General features: G+C 41.1%; 1 protein-coding gene across 4 annotated transcripts; it reads left to right on the top strand.

The window, feature by feature from the left end:
• The first annotated feature begins 79 nt into the window (after nt 1-79).
• On the top strand, nt 80-19398 carry pibf1 (progesterone immunomodulatory binding factor 1). 4 transcript variants are annotated; one of them, XM_077613095.1, is made up of 18 exons: nt 81-555; nt 914-1014; nt 1103-1301; nt 1372-1491; nt 2442-2575; nt 2686-2794; nt 2915-3034; nt 3113-3174; nt 3244-3369; nt 3457-3555; nt 8677-8842; nt 9811-9961; nt 10171-10261; nt 11933-12035; nt 14569-14699; nt 16313-16397; nt 18229-18318; nt 18989-19398. In XM_077613095.1, the coding sequence occupies exons 1-18, from the start codon at nt 337-339 to the stop codon at nt 19040-19042; spliced, it is 2160 nt and encodes a 719-aa protein (XP_077469221.1). In that variant the 5' UTR covers nt 81-336; the 3' UTR covers nt 19043-19398. The 4 variants fall into 4 exon arrangements, with proteins under 4 accessions (XP_077469219.1, XP_077469221.1, XP_077469222.1 ...); XM_077613094.1 differs by having other exon boundaries at nt 82-555; nt 18157-18318; XM_077613093.1 differs by having other exon boundaries at nt 80-555; nt 3244-3555; nt 18157-18318.
• Nucleotides 19399-20021: the final 623 nt, after the last annotated feature.

The raw sequence follows: 20021 nt of genomic DNA, 5'->3' as shown, positions 1-20021 counted from the left end.
CACATCTCATTTTTTTATTTAAAAAAATGCAACGGCCTCGAATTTCGCCTTGATGTTTTTACGTCTGGCGCACATAGAGGGCGCTGACATTAACAAACAAGACGTAACTAGCCTATGTCTGTTGTGTTTGGAAGCGGGACCCTTGAATAGAACCAAGTGTGTTTCTGACAGCCGTCTTTATGTCGTCTCGTTTGATGCTTGCAAATTCCACGGAACGTATGTAAATTCATTTAACATGGACCTCCTTCCGAAATTGTTCAAGCGAGTGAGATAACGCATTACTCGTTGAAGTTGATCTATTTAGCATTGGCTAACCGGGGTGGAACAACAACAACAATGCTCCCCAAGAAGCCAAAGTCGACCGCCGTCAACATCTCCAGCTCCTTGGACTTGGAATCGGAGGATGTCAGCCTGGAGACCACCGCACACTCGTCGGACGAGATGCGACAGCTAATCGAGAGGAAAGAGTTGCTGCAGACTATCCAACTGCAGAAAATTGAACTTTCCCAAAAGGATCTCACCATTGAGAACATGAAGGCCGACTACATGTCCAAGGTGAGCCAATCAGGTGGGTGGGGGTGGGGGGCGTGGTCTTTCCATCTGCCACTGTTTATCTAAAAACTCTGCACACCCATTCGCATACCTGTCAACCTCTGCCGATAACTGCCCTTATAAATGATTATGATTTCCCCTTACAAACCCCCCAAAAAACTTACGAACACCGTACGACTCGTACGAGTCGTACGGTGTTTGTAAGGTTTTTGGGGGGTTTGTAAGGGGAAATCATAATCATTTATAAGGGCAGTTATCAGCAGAGGTTGACAGGTATGCATTCGTGCACTATGGCCTGAACTAAAACGAGCCGATGATCCCCAAAATGATGGTACACATGTTAATACTTCATGTACATTAGGTGGAGGAGCTTGAAGACAGGCTGAATGATGCTCTCCATCAGAAGCAAGTGTTGTCGTTAAGGTTGGACAACGAGCTAAAGCTCGCTCAGGAGGACAACAGGTGATATACGAGTCCCCTGACCATGACAATCTGCCGATACCGACTCAGGATCTGATATGCGTTCTGTTACGAACCACGTTTTTTTTAGGAAGCAGCAGGCTCTGCGCAAGAAAGAAGTGGACAACATCCTCCTCCGGCAACAGCAGCTGGAGGAGACCAACATGCAGATGCGAGAGAAGGCCGGAGAGCTCCGGCGGTCACTTCGGAACTTGGACCTGTCGCACGAGCGCTACCAGGAGCTTCGCGATCTTCCCGAGGAGAGCATGTCCATCCAGGAATTTGTTTCTGTGAGTTGCTCACTGCTGCTTTTGTGAAATTTGACGCATGAGTTGTGAACCTTTTCCACCATGTTTGCAGGTGCGCTTTTACGAAGCCGTGACTCCGTTGAGGGCTCAGGTGTCCGAAATGAGTGTTAAGAAAGATGCTTTAAGCGAAGACATGGAGATGCAGAGGACACAAGTGAAAACTATGATGGAGGTACTTAGCATTGTCTACATTATATAGTTGAAAAAAAAAACAGGCAGGGTTCAAATAACTTATTTCAGTAATTTATTTTTCTAAATTGACTACGACTCATTAATGTTTAATTTGTTGTTGTCGAAATAGCATTCACATGTAAAATACTATAATTTTTATGTCACACTGTCTTAATGATAGAGAAGCACAAAAACATCGTATAAAAATTCTCCTTTAAGTGAGCGGTGCATTATTGTTAAGGAATGTGGCCCAATATGCGGCTTTCTTTAACGTGAGTGTCAAAAGTAGAAAGACGACATGCCACCCGTTTCTATTCTAGACAGCTTTAGCTCTGATGAGTCTCCCCTGACCTGCTGGTTTCACAGAAAACTTCCTGATTCATAGAATCATAAACCCAATTGTTTTTTGGCACTTTGACAGAAACTCTGAAACTGATGCAACATGCCGGCAGGGCTGTAGAAACGAGACTGTAACACCCTCTCATTAGCGATGTAAATTTTTGTGTGTCATGTCATTTGGAAGCTTTTGCTCTACATCTATATGTTTGAAAATAATAAATTCATAAGATCGTTAAAAGTGACGGGCCTTTTTCCATGTATAGATTTAAAAGAATGCTTTAATTGACCTTTAGTGAGTATTTCAGTAAATTCAATACTTTTAACCTTTATTTACCTATGGGTCGGTAGTACAATAAAGATGGAAACTTTATTTTTCAAGTAAGAACTGGCCACCATTTAAAAGGATTTTAGTTTTTTTTAGATTTGTATTGAGTATTTTGTATGAATATGACTTTAAGGAGCATATTGGACCTCATGCAATTTTATTCTTATAGTGGCACTTTGAAGGAAACATGTTTTTTTTCAGCAGGCAGTATTAAAAAACCGCATCAATTTATTAGCCTATTATTTGTTTTTACTGGTAGATTTCAATGTCATTGTACGTTTGTGTAGCGCTATGAGGAAGAACGCCGTGTTCGTACCGAGATGGAGCTGAGGAGCCAAAGATTGACGATAGAGTTGGCTGACACCAAACAACATATTCAAGATGGCGACTACCGTCGGGAAAACTACCCCAACATCAAACGGTAACAGCTTTTAAATATACACTGAATCCAAATATTCTGCTTTCTGGAGCTTATCCACCAAGAAGAACGGATGGTCAACATACAATAAAATGATGATAACTGTTTGATAGTGAGCGAGACGTCTTGGAAACCGAGTTGAAGGAGATGAAGCGAAAATTGGACACGCTCACCTTGGCTCACGAGGCTCTTGGCAGAGAACGAGAAAAGCTTGGCAAAGAGGTGCTTCACGTAAACTGAACAATACACCTACTTTTATCCATCAGTTCTCAAATTGAGGGGTCCATTGACCCAAAAGCTGTTAGAACTCCTGTTTTAAGCTGTAATGTTGTCGCCCTACAGATGGCGATGTTGCAGCAGTCAACAACGCTGCTACAGAAAGATAAGGAGTACCTGCACAGACAGAACATGGAACTGAGTATTCGCTGTGCACACGAGGAAGACCGCCTGGAGCGCTTACAGGTTTTTACAGTGTCTCACGATAGTAGGTATGTTACGTAATCGCACATCCACATCTAACTGCTGGAACACCTGCTCCAGGTGCAACTCGAGGACACCAAAAAGGCCAGGGAAGAGGTTTACGAGAAATACGTGGCATCCAGGTTTGCTTATTCTAGCCAAAATTCAACCAAGAAAATCTAGCAAGTTCCGCTTTTTGCTTTCTATTGCAGCGATCATCATAAGTCCGAGTATGAGAGAAAGTTGAGAGATGAACTGGAGAACATCCGACTGAAGACCGGTCAGGAAATCGATACCCTGCAGAGAACATCCAGGGAGATGTATGAGAGAGAGAATAGGTGCTTTTTCATTAACATATTTTCTTCGTTCTCGGTGTGCGTATTAAGTCCAAGTGTCATAATTCATACTGTATTGTTGTCGGGTAGAAATCTACGTGAGGCCAGAGACAACGCGGTTCTGGAAAAGGACCGGGCTTGTGTGAGTGAGAGGGACTCCCAGTCGCGATATGACCAGCTTCTGGAACAGTATGTGTGACAACCTTATATCCTCTAATGGTTTCTTCGATTAATGCTTATGGACTTGTCATGCCACACAAGAAGGCATGTTCACTCACCGCTGTTTTCATTTAGCAGATGTGCCAAAACCGGTCCTCGTTGGCCGCAGTGGGTGCAAGTTTTCATTCCAACCAATCAAGCGAACACATTTTCATTAATCTGTTTTTTTAACGTATAATTAGTAGTTGATTACGGTCAGGTGCTGTTTGTTTCCGCAAAAAAAAAGCTATTTGGTAAAATGCCCGTTCTGGTTCAGTTGGAAGCACAAACATGCACCCCCTATGGCTCTTTTGTTAGTTTTTTTTTTGGGACACCAGTTTGGTAAACACTGCTATGTCAAGATTTAATATTATAGGTTCTATTTACAATTTTGCAAAAAGTTTCTTGAGTACATAATAATAATAATAATAATAATAATAATAATAATAATAATAATGCATTGGATTTAAATAGCGCTTTTCAGCATACTCAAAGCTGCTGTACATTGGATTATTTTTTCAATATATACTTGGTGGTAAGCTACTATTATAACTGGGGCAGTCTGACAGAAGTGAAGCAGCTAATTTGTGCGTCAGCCCTCTGACCACAATTGATCACTCGTTAAAGCATCTACCTCAAGGATACAAAAATAAAGGAGTCAAGGGTCAGCTGGTTTCACACAAACTTAACTCCCTCAACTACCCTAAAGGTCCATGTCCCAATTTATACCACACAGCTTCGTGTGAATTGATAAAGCAATCATTTTTGTTCAGTTAAAAAAAAGTGTGAAGGTGTTCAAGTAATTAGAAAGTCCTTCCCCATTTTTAAGGTGCCAAATTTAATTGGCCTGGCCAGGTGTTTGCGTGTGAATGCTGATTGAACTGGTTCCTTCATATTTACTTGCGATGCGAATGCTGTCAAAAGCAGGAAGATGACTTTCAATTTAGCTTTATTTGTATTGCACATTTTTATAGACAAAAACTCAATGTGTTTTACAGAAAATGAAAAACAACACTAAAACCAATCTATAATTCAAGAAGGCTACACACATGAACTGCAGGTCAAATGCATTGCATACCATGAAAAGCATGAGAAAAAAACGCACCATTCTGAAAAATAGTTTTCAAAAATGTAATAATTTTCCACCAATCTCAGGTCTATTGGCATTTTTTTCAACAGAACAGCAACATAGTGGCTAAACCCACCTTCACTTTATTTGTATTTTGCGTTTTTTTTACACATTTAAAAGGCCCCTGTCAGGAGATCCAAATAATCCGATTGGGTGGTATTATTATCTGAAAATTTCAGAAATATAGCAGGATTCCATACATTCAGTGATTTATAGACAAGAATCACTTTAAAATCTCTGTGTTAGATGGGAAAGGAGTGATTTGTAATATTATTTAACGTGATTTATAGACAAGAATCACTTTAAAATCTCTGTGTTAGATGGGAAAGGAGCGATTTGTAATATTATTTAAAATAAATATTAAAAATGAAGATCTATTAGTGCCACATAAGCAATAATCATTTCAGGCAAGACTTGTCTCTAAAACTATGAGTTTGACACCTGCACGTATTATATTGCGACTCGTGCGTGGATTTTGCAAACTTCATCAAGCTAACGATGTTAAAATACCAGATTGAAGCTATCAGGTTTTAGCTCAAATATCAGAAAGCTTTGCGACTATTTGCCCGAGGAGGATGTTTAAACTGTCAACAACAAAATCACTCAAAGCCAACCAGTGGAATTTTGTTATCACAAGCTGCACTCTATCTATACTGCTTTTTAAGAACGATTATTATCTTCGGTAATTAGCAGCATTCTTCAATTCCTAAATGCAAATGAGCAGCAAAATACCAGCAAATCCTGTGATGAAGAAAGCGATCTTTAGTGGGTGTTGGCGCTTTGATTTTCAGTGTTTTGAAAAACACGTATCTCAATTTGGTCGGGGCGTGGGTCTTTTTGACGGCAAGCCAGTTGCCCTTAGTCCCTCTTCCAGTTAATGCACTCAATGCAAATAAAGTGGATGGAACGACTGGCAGTGAATGGTCACGTTTCCGCGCCAGTGACGGCGAAAAGTGGCCAATTCACTCAACTAATCCGCCTACTAGTGTACCCCCAAACGGTTTAGTTTATTTTGAGAATTTTCTTGGGAACATTTCATCATCCGCTTCCCTTCAATCTTCACCCCATTGTGTCAGTCAGTCAACATCTCTGGGTTTGAATCCCAGTTCGGTCCTTTCATTGTCAAACGAGGATGTTTTCCTCACGCTTCTATGGTACTCTGCACTCTGCAAGAAAAACAAATGTGACCCAGATTTAATTTAACACTAAATTTGACGTATGCCCAATTTTTTTTTCCATACTTGTAGTCAAAGAAGCTATAAATGACACACACAGCGGCAACGGTAGTGTCCCCGTCCGTCTCCGAGGTACTACTGCATGCTTGTCATTTCTCCAGATCCAAAGCACCAGCTGTTGGTCTTACTTTTCCACACACACAAACACAAAAGCCACATCCACATCCACACACTCCCTCTCGCAAGCACTCTCGCTTTGGCACGATCGCATTCCCGCCACGCATCGCAAGCCAGCAACGACAGATGCTAGCCACAAGCCCTTAACCCCTAACCCCACGCATGCCCCTATTTTTGGGGCAAAGAATGAGGCGGACGAGCTTGAAATGGCGTCAGACGACGGTAGCGTGGGCGGGACCTCCAGCCGGTTACAGTCGCCGGCTGGTTCGGATTCAAAAATGCCGTTTTGAAGCGGGCATGCCGATGGAAAAATCTGACCCGGGCTGCCAAAATCCTATTCAAAGGGATGAAGAAATAACCTGACACAGGCAAGATGGTTGACATGAAGTCATTCCTCGCATCTCGAGTGCAGGCCGCCATCAATAAAGGAGGACATAAATCGTCCACCATGTGCACTTGTCCGTCACGTCGTGAGCGCTGCATGGATGATGAAATCCTATCAGGCCAGCTGTAATCGAGAGTTATTAATATTGTCCAAAGCAACCTCTGTGGCCCCAGGAAACCAATACATATCTCCAGTCTGCCTTCCACACTAAAAACGGCTTTGTTTCTGTTGGCCATCGCCATCGATGACCATAGACCAGGGGTGTCAGACTCGGGTTGGTTCGGGGGCCGCTTTAACGTCAACTTTATTTCACATGGGCCGGACCATTTTAGATATAATATTTAGATTTTTTAAAAATATAAATTGATTAAAAAAACTGGATTAAAATCCCTGAATATTCAGTTTTTATAGATCTAAAACAATGTTTATTTTAGCTTTTTAAAAAAAATATTTTTAGATTTAAAAAAAAGATTTTTGAACTAAAAACACAGAAAAAAATGATTAAAAATGACAATTATTGATTTAAAAGTGGGAAAATCAGGAAATTTAATATTCATCTATACTCTTTATTTTAATTTGATCCTAAAACAGAAAGTCGGCACTCATGATTTACTTTCCTGGGCCACACAAAATGATGCGGCAGGCCAAATTTGGCCCCCGGGCCGCCACTTTGACACATGTGCCATAGAAGGACAATCCGTTCATTATTATTCGAATATATCGAATGAAAAGCTTTTCAGTAGAAATTTATTTGAAACTTTTGTACAAGTTGCTGTTCTTTGAACCTGAATGGGAAAATTAATTGCCAAATGCTATTTGAGCTTGACATTTTCTGGTTCGGTTCAATTAAAATTGGTATTTAAGACAGGATTGTACTAAGCGTGGGAATCGACAATTTCACGAGAAATAGTTACCATATTAATTTTTTGGGGGATAATAATGTGCTAATTTCCACTATTACAAAATCTTCCAGGATGTTATGTACGTAAAAAAGTATACACCGTTTTACTGCTCATAACATGACATGACTTGAACTGTATTTTCATCATTTTTTAATATATTTCCTCTCCTCAAATTTTAGTCTTTCAATGGGTTAAAAAATAACATTTGACATATTTATTGAGCTGAAGCTGTCAAGAAATTTAATATTCTCAAGCCAATGCACAATTTTCAGGGTTTTGCGTGCAAACTCGCAGGTTCACTGGCTGTAAATTATGCGACACTGAATTGTATGTTTTCATTCTCATTAAGTTTCTCGTGCCTACTGCCAAAGCCAATCGCAGAACTTCAAACGGCACCTAGCTTGGCCGCAGGCGCTTCTCTTCATTTTGACATTTTAAGACTCGGCTGTCCTGTTGGGCAACACTATACTTGCCAAGTCTTGAGTTTAGAAGAGCATCCCAGACGTTTTTCATGGTAAAAATGTTATCTTGTGAATCACTGTGTCTTATTATGTCTGTGAGATCACTAGATAAATGGTACCTGAAGTATTGGACTGTTTCAGCCACTAGTGTAAAATGTACTGTATATCGAATATAGAAGAAATAATGCAATGTGTTAAATTGAGTCCTTTTAATTTTCATTTTATTTTTTTTATTTTACATTGGCACTGGGTATTTTCTCTTTGTTCTGCAAAGTTTGTTTCACTAGTGTGAATATGAAAATATAATAGAGTAGTACTGTATGTATTTTTTGCAATATATATACCTCATGATTATTGTTGTTGTTTGTAGCCTTTAACTCTTTCAATGCTGTTGACAGTCTACAAATCAATGTCAATTGCATACCTGTCAACCTCTGCCGATAACTGCCCTTATAAATGATTATGATTCCCCTTACAAACCCCCAAAAAACCTTACAAACACCGTACGACTCGTACGAGTCGTACGGTGTTTGTAAGGTTTTTGGGGGGTTTGTAAGGGGAATCATAATCATTTATAAGGGCAGTTATCGGCAGAGGTTGACAGGTATGCAATTGTAAAGGCTGGCATGGAGTGATCATGTTTCACAGCCATAGATGGCGATATACCGCCAATCCAGTTTGACTGGGAGGGTTGGCATACGATCGTATATCGCCGCCAATGGCGGAGAGTGAGTTAATACTTAAAAAAAACGATTCGTATCCTGCAAAAATGTCGTGATGGGATCTGAAACATCTGCAAAGCGTACATGAAAGTGCAGCCGTGCTTGAAAGCGGATGGCCAAAAGCCATTCCAGTTCCATCATCGTCTCCTTCCACTCGGCAGGTTTCGCCAGCTGCAGCTCGGCACCGACAGCCGGGTCGCGGAATTGTCCAACCAGGCCAAGCTGCACTCCTTCGAAGCCGAGCGCGCTCAGATGATGAAGGAGGAGACGGACAAGGCTCTGGCTCAGTGCCAGGTGGAGTGTGAGAAACAGCGCAAGAAACTGGAGGTACGCCGCTAAAAGTTGAAGCGGACCCCCAGGGCCCAGAATCATTTGCTCCAATTCAGAAATCCAGTACGTGGTGGCCATCATTTAACATTACACAGATGAGCAAGCTTCATATTTTGCTCTGAAATGGATTCTTTCTCATACACGTTTGCTGTGTTTTTCTGCCAGCCTGTCAGCAGTTCTTCGTCATCAGGCCAAATTCTTTCAACACGAAAAATAATTTTGCCTGTGTAGTCAGGAGACGGCTCTCCCGATAACCTCATTTGTTCTATTGACTCACGCAGGTGCCTCCGCGGAGTTAGCACAAAATGCTAATTGAAAGGAAAGAAAAAAAAAAATCTCAAAATGAAATCCAAGGTTCAGGTTTTATATTCAATTGCCGTATTTGCCGGACTATAAATCGCACTTTTTTTCGTAATTTGGCTTGGCATACGACTTGTACTCAAGTGTAACATTTTTGTCTTTGACCACCAACAGTTTGTTGCGTGGTGTGAAAATGTTCAACTGTTAATATGTTACAATAACAGCAGGAAACCTATTTTCTGTTGTTTCCTTTTTTAACATTATTTTAACGTATAAAGTTTGTTCTTCTGTATTCTCCAGAGCTGATTTCTACATATTTTTTTCCCTTTCACTGCAACTTATAGTCCGAAAAATACGCTACTGCTTTTTGGCAATAGTGGATTTATTTATTTCTAAATAAAAATGTAGTAAATTAATAGTTTATAGTTTCATAAAAATACGTAGATTTCCATGGTTACTTGAAAGCTTTTAATTGCACTGTGAGCAACTTAGAACAAATCAGCATTACAAATAATAACTATTTGTGTCAAGCATTCGTGCAACTTCCCGCTTTGTTGTGTTTTTTCCCCTTTACAACCTACATCCATACTTGTAAAAACTCAATTAATATATATAATGGCGATATCTTGTTTTTTTTCCCCACCTTTCTTTCACTTCTGTGATAGGTCCTCACCCAAGAGTTTTACAGGCTACAGACGTCCTCGGAGAAACGGACCGCAGAGCTTCACGCTCAGAATGCCGAGCAGGCGTCCCGACTGGAGACTTACGAAAAACTGGAGAAGGAGCTGGACCAGGTCACCATGCAGGCTGCCGAAAGTGAGACCCCTTATGATTACAAATGGCATTTATGTACAGATGATTGACAAATATTAAGAGGCTGGCATAGGAAAATGAATGTTTTTATTATTTTTTTTGCATCCCAAGAACCTGGCATTGGATTGTAGTTATTTAAACTTTTTCAAAAGTTCGCCACACGCTAAAGAAACCTCACTGACTCGCTCATATTTGCTTTGGTGTCTGTCCAGTCGAGAACGAGGAGGAAGCAGAGAGGGTCCTCTTCTCGTACGGTTACGGAGCCAACGTTCCCACCACGGCTCGGAGGAGACTTCAGCAGAGGTAGTGACCCTGAGGCGAGCCACACACTGCTGGGAATGTCTACAAAGAAAACGTTAATGCGCACAGTAACACATTGTGCATTGTTATTTCAGTCAAACTTCTCCTCCTCCTTGTTGAGACTTGTTTTTTTTTTACTGCGGGATAAAATGAGCATGTATTTTCAGTCTGATAGGACTTTCTAAGTAAGGCCTTCGCATGACTTTAGAAATTTGTAGCTTTAAAGTCATTTCCCAATATTTGACACAGCTTTGTGTAAGAAAAGGGGCCAAACAACAAAATTCATTCATTCATTTTCTGAACCGCTTTATCCTCATTAGGGCCGCGGGGGGTGCTGGAGGCAATCCCAGCTGACTTCAAGCCAGAGGCGGGGGACACCCTGAATCGGTGGCCAGCCAATCGCAGGGCACAAGGAGACAAACCACCATTCACGCTCACACTCCTAGGGGCAATTTAGAGTGTCCAATCAGCCTACCATGCATGTTTTTTGGAATATGGGTGGAAACTGGAGTACCCGGAGAAAACCCACACAGAGAACATGCAAACGCCACACAGGTGGACCGGCCTGGATTTGAACCCAGGACCCCATAGCTGTGAGGCCGCCGTGCTAACCACTTGCTCCACCGTGCCGCCAACTACAAAATTATTGGACAATTTTGTTCGGGTTTTTTCGGGAGTGCGGCTTCTAAAGGCTTCCCCTTCGGCGACAATGCCATACATTTGCGGTAGGTTATATAAGGTGAAATAAGATATTATTGGGCCTTTAAATAAGTGTAAGCAATTCACTGCGGATATATTATTTATAATTCTAGAGTTTAGATCTCAAAGCACCCTCTTTATTTTCCTTGTGAAAAAAGATGTTACATTCTTTTTGTTCTTGGGCAAGGTTGCAACGTTTCAATTCATTTTGGGAAAAGATGATTTGAGATACTCCTTGAGGTAATGCAGATAGCTTAAAAGCAGCAGAGGTTCATCCATAAAACATGGGAATCCAAGTCTGCAAAGATTATTCAAAATCCCTCGAGTTGCAAGGCTTCCCTTTTGTTATGCAAAACTCAATAACATTGCAGTCAGTTCAAATCAAATCTGCTGCCTTGTGTCATCGAAACAACCCGTGCCAGCTTGCGTCACCCTGCAAAACGGCTACACACATACTGTATCCACGTGTGTATTATTTGACCGCCATTTCTCACTGACTAGCTCACTTTAATAAAGAGAGTGAGTTGCTTCTTTGTGTGCGAGGTGACAAAGTGCTTCCTCCACTAGCTGTGTTTGCAGTGGCATTAAACCTGCCCTAGTGGATGACAGCGTTCATACCAGCACAAATTCCTCCTGCTTTTTCTCTTCTCATTGCCAAATGTCGACATTTCCCCCGTGATATACTGCCATCATCTGCACACCGACCCTCCCACCAGTCAACTGCAACTCGCTGTGTTGTGAATTGTACTGCATGTGTGTGTGTGTGTGTGTGTGTATGTGTACCCTGTGTGTGTTATCACAGTCCCCGTTCACCTTTTTGATCGTCGACTCAAGCGGCTAAAAAGCTCATATTGATCTCATCTGTCACGGTTGCGTAACCTGTGAGGAAAATATTGAAGTAGCACTAGTGGTAACTTGCCGTGTTTTGGAATTTTCTCCTCACTCTTTTGTGCTGGTGTGTATGTGTGTATGCAGCGTTCACCTGGCCCGGAGGGTGCTGCAGTTGGAGAGGGAGAACACATCAGTGAGGAGAGACTTGGAGAAGCACCAATCACAAACGGGCCAGATATCCGAGGAGGTAAACACGAGGCCGGGGGGCCACCGCGTTCACCCTTAAGGGATGCACGTTTACAACTTTTGGGCCTTCGTGCCCGCACCTGCCAGACGCAATATTATTTTACGATTGTTGCGATTGTTTCGATGGCATAACAGTTATCCCTCATCGTTTTGTGGCGTAATCCGCTCGATGGGCCGTGGTGCAAATGCCAAGTTCTCGTTGGGGAAAACCGTGTGCGGTCTTTTGGTCGCCGGTCTTTTGGTCACGGTCTTTTGGTCGCCCCGACCGCGGCAACGGGCGACCAAAAGACCGGCGACCAGAGTTTGTATGTACATGCGTTGTCCCTTTAAGGGTCCGTCAGGGTCTTAACAAGTTCTCCAACAAAACACAATAAAAGTCCGGGAAATTTGGAGCTTTTCTTTATCTCAATAATTAATAGGGCATTAAGTATGACTAAATAATAATTCCCAGTTTGTATTTAGGGAATTTGAGCAATGATTTAAATGGTAATTATCAATAACCTTCCAGGGCGACTAAAAGACCGGCGACCAAACGAGTACCGTTCACTCTTAACTTAAGGGATGCGCGTTTGCAACTTTTGAGCCTTCGTGCCCACACCTGCCAGACGCAATATTATTTTACGATTGTTGTGATTGTTTCGGTGGCATAACAGTTATCCCTCATCGTTTTGTGGCGTAATCCGCTCGATGGGCCGTGGTGCAAATGCCAAGTTCTCGTTGGGGAAAACAGCAGCTCAGGCGACAAAGTGTGAGAAGCCCAAGTCGTCGTGTCTGTTGTCTGTGACACTTGTTGACTCAGTGGGAAAGCAGTGTCACACACCGTGACGGCCGTGGTCTTATCCTCTCTCAGCACCTCGACGCACCAATCACAGAGGCTTATGTTGCGTTGTGTGTAAACACGCAGAGTTCAATTCGGGGTGTGTGCGAGATCACACGTTTACCTCCCATGCGCCAATTTCAAAGTCATCGTAAGGCTGAAAAAATGTCCGATTGGACTGCGCAGGTGTTCGATTGGCTTCGCTTTTTTCGCTTTATTCTTTTTTTTTTTTCTCCGCCTTTTTATTTTCTTGAAAGCTTCTCGAGTCGCACGAGAGTTATGGTCAGAACGTAGAGGCGGTGCCCCACTTGAGGCTAAATAAACCAGCCATTCACCTGTCAGTAAAGACTGACTGGCATTCATCAGAAATACCTTATGATTCACTGAGTATGAAAGGAGTGAAAAATGAGTTTCTTTTCGCAGAAAAGCCGAGGGTGTTAAACACTTCACCACCCACGTAGACGCCTTGACTGACTTGACTATTGTCCTCAACCTCCCACTCACTTCAACTTGCCTTCTTACCCGCTTTAGCTTGCCCTCTCGTGGGCTGTAAAAGTGGTTTAATGTGTAACAATATATCGGTTCCCCCTCAGATTTTTACACCAGATAGCAACTGAACATAAGCAAGAGCACCGTAGCAATGCTTTAGCCAGAACCTCGACACTTTACCTTCACGAAAATATATTTATGGATAAAGATTGATAAAAACACCCTTTTTTTTCACCTAAATATTCCTGTTTAGTTGCTTGGACAAAGAGAATGGGATTCTGAGTGTCCTTGTAAACTAAACAGTTTTTAACGTGCCACATGGGAGTTTGATCGTGATTGTGGTGGTTCACAGGGGTGGGTTTAGAAAATAAATTTATGGAGTGGCGATAGGACATTGTGAGGCTGGGAAATAGTTCATGAAATGGTAGGCTATAATACATTATTGAATCTTTGTAACAATAGACGATGATTCAAGTGCCATTTATTGATTTAATGCAAAATTATGAAGACAATCAGCTCAGTTTACGCTAAAGCGATAAAAGAAATACAAATTCATTTTGATATTTTTGGCACTTTTGGTCATGAAACATAAAGTTTTTAAAAAAATAGCATATCGAAATTTTGATTAATTTGCATTTTGATCGGTTTTGACCAAAAAAAATCAATATATTGATCCACTTTGATCGATGATTACAACCCTGATATCAACATTTGGCAGATGTCAGATATTGGAATGGAGAAAAAAGACAGACAATAGAAAACAAAAACAAAATAAACAGAAAAATACATATTTAGACACACGATGAAGGTAGAAGTACTATCGTCCTATATTTAAGAGTGGACTAAAAGTAATTTCCCCAAAATAACACATCACGGAGTAATTCAGCCCAGAGCTTTTTACTCACCGGCTCCATTCAGTTAATTCCCCTCAAAATAATCTGTCCCACGGGCAATTTAGGTAGTGAGGGGGGATTCCTAACCGCTAGGCCGTAACCTAAAATTATACAGAATTTGGCAGACGGTGAAGCAAAACACGGACATCCACGCCAGAATCTTCACCTTATCAATCACTTTAAAGAGCCTCGTGTAATAATTGAGAGCTCTTGAATCATAGCGGCGTCCACACTTGACGCTTTATTTCCACATCCACGGGGCGAGTTCACCGAGGCAGAGGTTGCGAGAGAAACCTTTTTTGATTGTTGATACTCTATTTCTGTGCACCGTACAGTTGTCAGCTGCCAACCAGTTGCTGGAGCAGACGCAGCAGCCCTACCGTTACCTGGTCGAGACGGTGAGACACAAGGACGGACAGATCAGCGGCCTGAAGCAGCGCGTCGCATCACTCGAGGACGATGTCACGTATGCACGCCTTATCGAACGCCAACGCTCGCAAACCGGTACACGGTCGATTGGTCGCCGGTCTTTTGGTTGCCGGTCTTTTGGTTGCCGGTCTTTTGGTTGCCGGTCTTTTGGTCACCCGGAAGGTTATTGATAATTACCATTTAAATCGTTGCTCAAATTCCCTAAATACAAACTGCGAATTACTATTTAGTCATACTTAATGCCCTAGTAATTATTAGGCTAAAGAAATGCTCCAAATTTCCCGGATTTTTATTGTTTTTTGTTGGAGAACTTGTTAAGACCCTGACTGACGTACCTTCCTAAGGGGACAACTCATGTACATACAAACTCTTATACACTCACACGTCAGCTCAGTGAAACTGGTCATGGCCATTGTTGGCTTTTATTGATGCGTAGACCGTGTTGTTTTACCTTGTTTTGCCGCCGGTCTTTTGGTCGTCGGTCGTTTGGTCGCCGGTTGTTGCGGTCCTGGCGACCAAAAGACCGCGACCAAAAGACCGGGGACCAAAAGACGGCGACCAATTGACCGTACACGCGCAAACCGGCACTCCCTCCGACTAATATTGAGACAACACCTTTCATTTAAGGCCATTAGCCTAATTGAATTGGTTCTAATGAAAATGACTGTGATTGGCAGTCATCCATATCTCAATTATTTTCATGTGGCTTTTGTTTCTCTTGGGGATTTGGCACCTTTAGCAATTCGGCGTTTTTACGTGGGCGGTTAAAACGGTGAGAATCGGAACAATATATAATTACAACGTTTAAAAAAAAAGTTTGAACACACGCAATGGATGTTTTTGATTCATCAATCTCACGTAGGGCAGAACAATGGCTTGGCGGTTGCCATGTCTTCCTCCGTCCTTTTAAAAAACATGAACTCTAAATTGCCCTTACGTGTGAATGGAAGTGTTAATTGTTGTTTGTGTCCCCTGCAATTGCCCAGCAACCAATTCAGGCCCATTTCTTGCCTAATCAACACACAACAAGGATGTTAACATATAACATACCAGTTTTAACACACTAAGTGAGAAAGTATGAAGTGGTCAATGGCTTACAAGTCATGAGATGAGGCCAGTAGAAAGTCACTATTATAGCACACGGGGTGGCTATTCATTGGGCGCCGTGGAATGTCACGTAGCTCTGTTACCTCGCCATCATTTGTTTTTAATGCTCTACTTTTATTTAGCCTTCGCTTTTGGCCGCTCGCAGCAACGCCGGTTTACCAACTCTCAGTTACTCCGTTTCATCCTGAGATTAACACACATGCTCAACAGTTGTCGGCGAGGCCCGCCAGCGACGATTGTCATCTTTGATATTTATGACGGGTCATAGTCCATCCAGGTTTTGCCTTTCTTAAATGGTAGCTACCCATGTAGGATTATGATGGTGACGCATCCTGCTAAGTTCATTACTACACTTTTTGTCTACTTATCATGATGTCTCCACCCTGACATAAAAGAAACGCAATCCAATCAAATAAGTGTCGCGCCAATGTAGTAGTTTGCGTTGAGTCATCTCTTCTTAGTCATCCGTCCAACCCGTTTCCGGATTTGAGATATTGTAATCTTTTCTTTTGACGTTCCATTTCTTGAACTTTTTGTCTGCAGTTCTCTGAGGAAAGAGCGGACAGCTTTGCAGCAAGTGAAGAACAACATGGCCGCCGACCTAGAGCGCCTCTTAAGCCATCGTGAGGTACAAGAGATGTGAATTATAGTAACTAGCAAAGATTGACAGGAATAGCAGCATTCTGTAAATGTTAGACTAAATGTCATTAGTGAAAAAATATATAATCTTTGAAAAAAAATCAAAAATCATCATCCAACTTATATTAATATTTACAACCCAAATACAGTACAACCTTATTAAATTTTTACTCTTTGTCAGGTTAACCATTAGACATTCCCAAATTCACTTCATTTCCGGTAAATGTATAACAACATAAAAACCAGGAAACCCCTAAAATCAACGTCTTGAAAATTATTGGCTTTATCCTATTTAATTAATTTCTTTAATTTCCCTTGACAGCATACCTGAAATTTGGGGAAAAACAGTTTAACACTGTTGCTTAGTTTATCACGAATTACCGGTTTTATTCCCACGGAGGAAAAAAAACGAGATTTGTTACATAATGCAACATTTCGTTCCTCAATACATTTGTCTGCGAGACGTCTCGGGATCTACTCACGCAGCCAAAAAACCTTTACATATCCCCCCACCCCCCCAACCCCACCACAAAACCAACACCGCACTGATTAATCCAGTCGTGCCTGTTTGCTTCTATTCAATCTGCAGGAGTCGCTTTTAAAACAAAGGCTCACGCTTTTCACGCCACACGACTTTTCTCACTGTGTTGTTACAAACCCTTTAAGATTATGTGCTCGCGCACGTGAAAACAAGTCCCCCCGCCGCCCGTCATTTCTTGCCGTTTGCTGTATGAAGTATGTGCCCTGTCACAGACAGCTGTTGCTTCGCCCGCCTGTTTCAGATGCCACCGTTGCGCTGGTGTGTGTGCATGTGCACGCGCCGCTGCGTGTGTATGACATGCCAGGGCTCATGTCCTCAAGGGTGATAAATAGAACAGCGAAATGGCTCAGAGTCCTCCGCGCTGACCCTCTAGCCTGAAACCCCCCCTCCCACCTACCCCGGAAAAACCTTGAGTTCATTGAGCCTTGGGGTCGCCGTGAAAGTCCCACTCTCATGTCAGGAGGCACTTTAGTGAATTTCAGAAAATGAATTTCACTGAGCTACCACCTGTAGTCTTTTTCTTAAAAAAAAAACAATCAAATCCAAAAAACAAAGATTAAAAGACAGTTATAATTTCATTTCATTTACCGGAAGTGACGTAAGTGAAGGCAGGATTTTTCATCTGGTGTTTTTAATTTTTTTTATAGGAAATTCAATCCAATCATAAAAATGGTTAAAGCGCGTTGTGTAGGAAATTGCTCCAAAACAAACAAACCCAAGTTTTTTTTCCCCCCTCCGACCAAATTGAGTGGATTGAGTACAAAGAAGGAAGTTAAGTTTTCTGTTGTTTGGATCATGGAAAACATTTTTACTGAAGATTGCTTTGATCAACTGACAAATGACGTCTGACCAATGAAAAGTCTGTTACAAAAGTTATTTTATTGTGCAATTTTTGTAGTTTTTGGATCTGCGAGTGGATAATTTTTTTGTTAAATACGCCTTGGCACAAATCGATCATTCAATTAGTGTGTCAAGCCGCCTACTGTGTGTCAATACTGTTTAGTGACAGACAGATCAATGACCTGATTTTGCAAAAGGTACAATTAATGGGCGTGTTGGCAATAACACGACAGGAAAATAGCTTTGTCTTCAACTAAACGGGACCGAATTGTACACTTTTTTTTAGTCTTTCCAGTCTGGTTTAATCAAGACATTTATGATGCGGAAATAAATCAAGTCATGACTCCTCCCCCATGTGATCCAACAGGAACTCGCTATGATGAAGCAGATCCTGATCAGCATGCGATCCCAACACGAAAACGCTTTGAACCCCTTAGAGGTTAAAAAAGACGACACAAAGACGACCTCCAAATGGGACAGCGCCCCCGCCGGGGACGAGTCGCCCAGCAAACCCAAACCCACCGTCTTCGTAAGTGTCAGACGGGGCCAACGCCCATGACTTGAAACACACCCCTTTAACAGAAAAAAAAAAGTAAACTTGGCAGTGAAAAAAAACGTTTTTTTTCGTCAGTTGAGTAACAATGGAAAAAAGTATTGAATAAAATAAAATACCACTTATCTTACTGTATTCGTGATGTGTAAGACATGTACAAAGGTGCAGCTCAATAAATTGTTCTATCGATAAATTCATATATATTATGTTGGATTATATTTTTTTAGTTTTACTTTTCTTTTAGAAGACGGAAATAAATTAAATGTCATGCACTACTCTTACACACCTGTCTATGACTCTCAAATGAAGGAAGTAATTACATAATTTGAACATTCACTCTTTTAGCCTTTTCTGTCCCTGTCAGGTCATAATAGAGAATGTTAAGAAAGGGTTTTATCAAATCCAATGAAAGAAAATTTGCATAAAGTATAATAAACAGAGGTAAGACCAGCTGAATATAATCTAATCTAATTTAAATGATATATTTTAAAAATATTTCAAATTTTAAAAGTCGTTCTGACAATGTAACAGGAGTGTTTGAGTTTGCCGGTAATACTTCAATTCATCTTCCTAGAAAAAGAAAATTACTTCATCATATATACGTCGTCACATTGTTAATCAAATGTTCCCTTTGTTTTATTTACAGACCAAAAAAGAAGCTCCTGATTGGTACCAACGACTCAAGCAGAAGCCCAAATGACTGGTGCCTTTTTGTTTGTCATTGTTTGAAATCACTGTATAAAGGTTATACCTCATTTTTATCAGGTTTTTTAACCTCCCAATCACAATTGAAATAGCTGTGACTCATTCGATTCGTCAGGTAACAACAAATGCCTCACAAAGGTTCCCATGTATTCCTTTTTGCTGGCACGCGTGGGTGGTGTTGTGCCCATCTATCATCTTGTCGTGCCATGGTGCTCTACTCTTCTTGAATGGGAGACATATTTTACAAGATGTTGCAATGTACAAAGGAAATCCACCTGCTACAGTAGTTACTGAGTTCTGTGAGCAATAATTACATTGTACAAAATACATTGGAATTCCATTTTTAGATTACCAGTGGGTACCGTCATTTTTTTTTAAAAAACATTTTGGGATTAGGTTCTATTCACAGATTTCGCATGAATGCTGACAGCATGTGTTCTAGAGTAGAGAAATGTTTTAAGAGTGTGTCATCACCACTCCATTTCAAAACGCAAATTGTGCTCAAACCAGTACACAAAAAGTGGCGCTCATCAGGTAACGTCTGAATTCTCTTTTGTCACAGTATGATCATCTGCAAGAGATTAAAAACACTTAATTTACTCTACAAAACAAGATATTTAATGTTCAAACTTTGTTTTTTAACAAATATTTTCCTTTTGAATCTTAATGCCTGCAACATATTTAAAAAAATGGCAGGGAAAAAAAACGGGGCAAGTTGATGACCCCCAAAAAAACTTTGAAAGAGGGTAACCAGATTAATTGGAAACATGATTAGGTATAAAAAGAGCATCCCCAAAATGCTCACCACTTTTTAAAAGAAGGAATAGGACAAAGTTAAGCAGTTTGAACATTCAATTAAAGTGTATTTGGGGTGTCTTCAGTTGAAAATACATTAAGAAACCATTACCTTGTATGTACGTAATAGGTATTGATCAATGTCTGAAATTTAGAAAAAATATTGTAAATATTAATGT

The sequence above is a fragment of the Stigmatopora argus genome, chromosome 11 (genome assembly GCF_051989625.1).
Source record: "Stigmatopora argus isolate UIUO_Sarg chromosome 11, RoL_Sarg_1.0, whole genome shotgun sequence".
NCBI lineage: Eukaryota > Metazoa > Chordata > Actinopteri > Syngnathiformes > Syngnathidae > Stigmatopora > Stigmatopora argus.
This window is presented reverse-complemented; position numbering and strand designations above follow the sequence as displayed.

Coding starts and splice junctions, on each gene's coding strand:
- pibf1 (XM_077613093.1), top strand. CDS start 337: ATGCTCCCCAAGAAGCCAAAGTCGACCGCCGTCAACATCTCCAGCTCC. Junction 1,492..2,441: donor AAGTGAAAACTATGATGGAG/GTACTTAGCATT, acceptor ACGTTTGTGTAG/CGCTATGAGGAAGAACGCCG. Junction 3,035..3,112: donor ACCGCCTGGAGCGCTTACAG/GTTTTTACAGTG, acceptor CACCTGCTCCAG/GTGCAACTCGAGGACACCAA.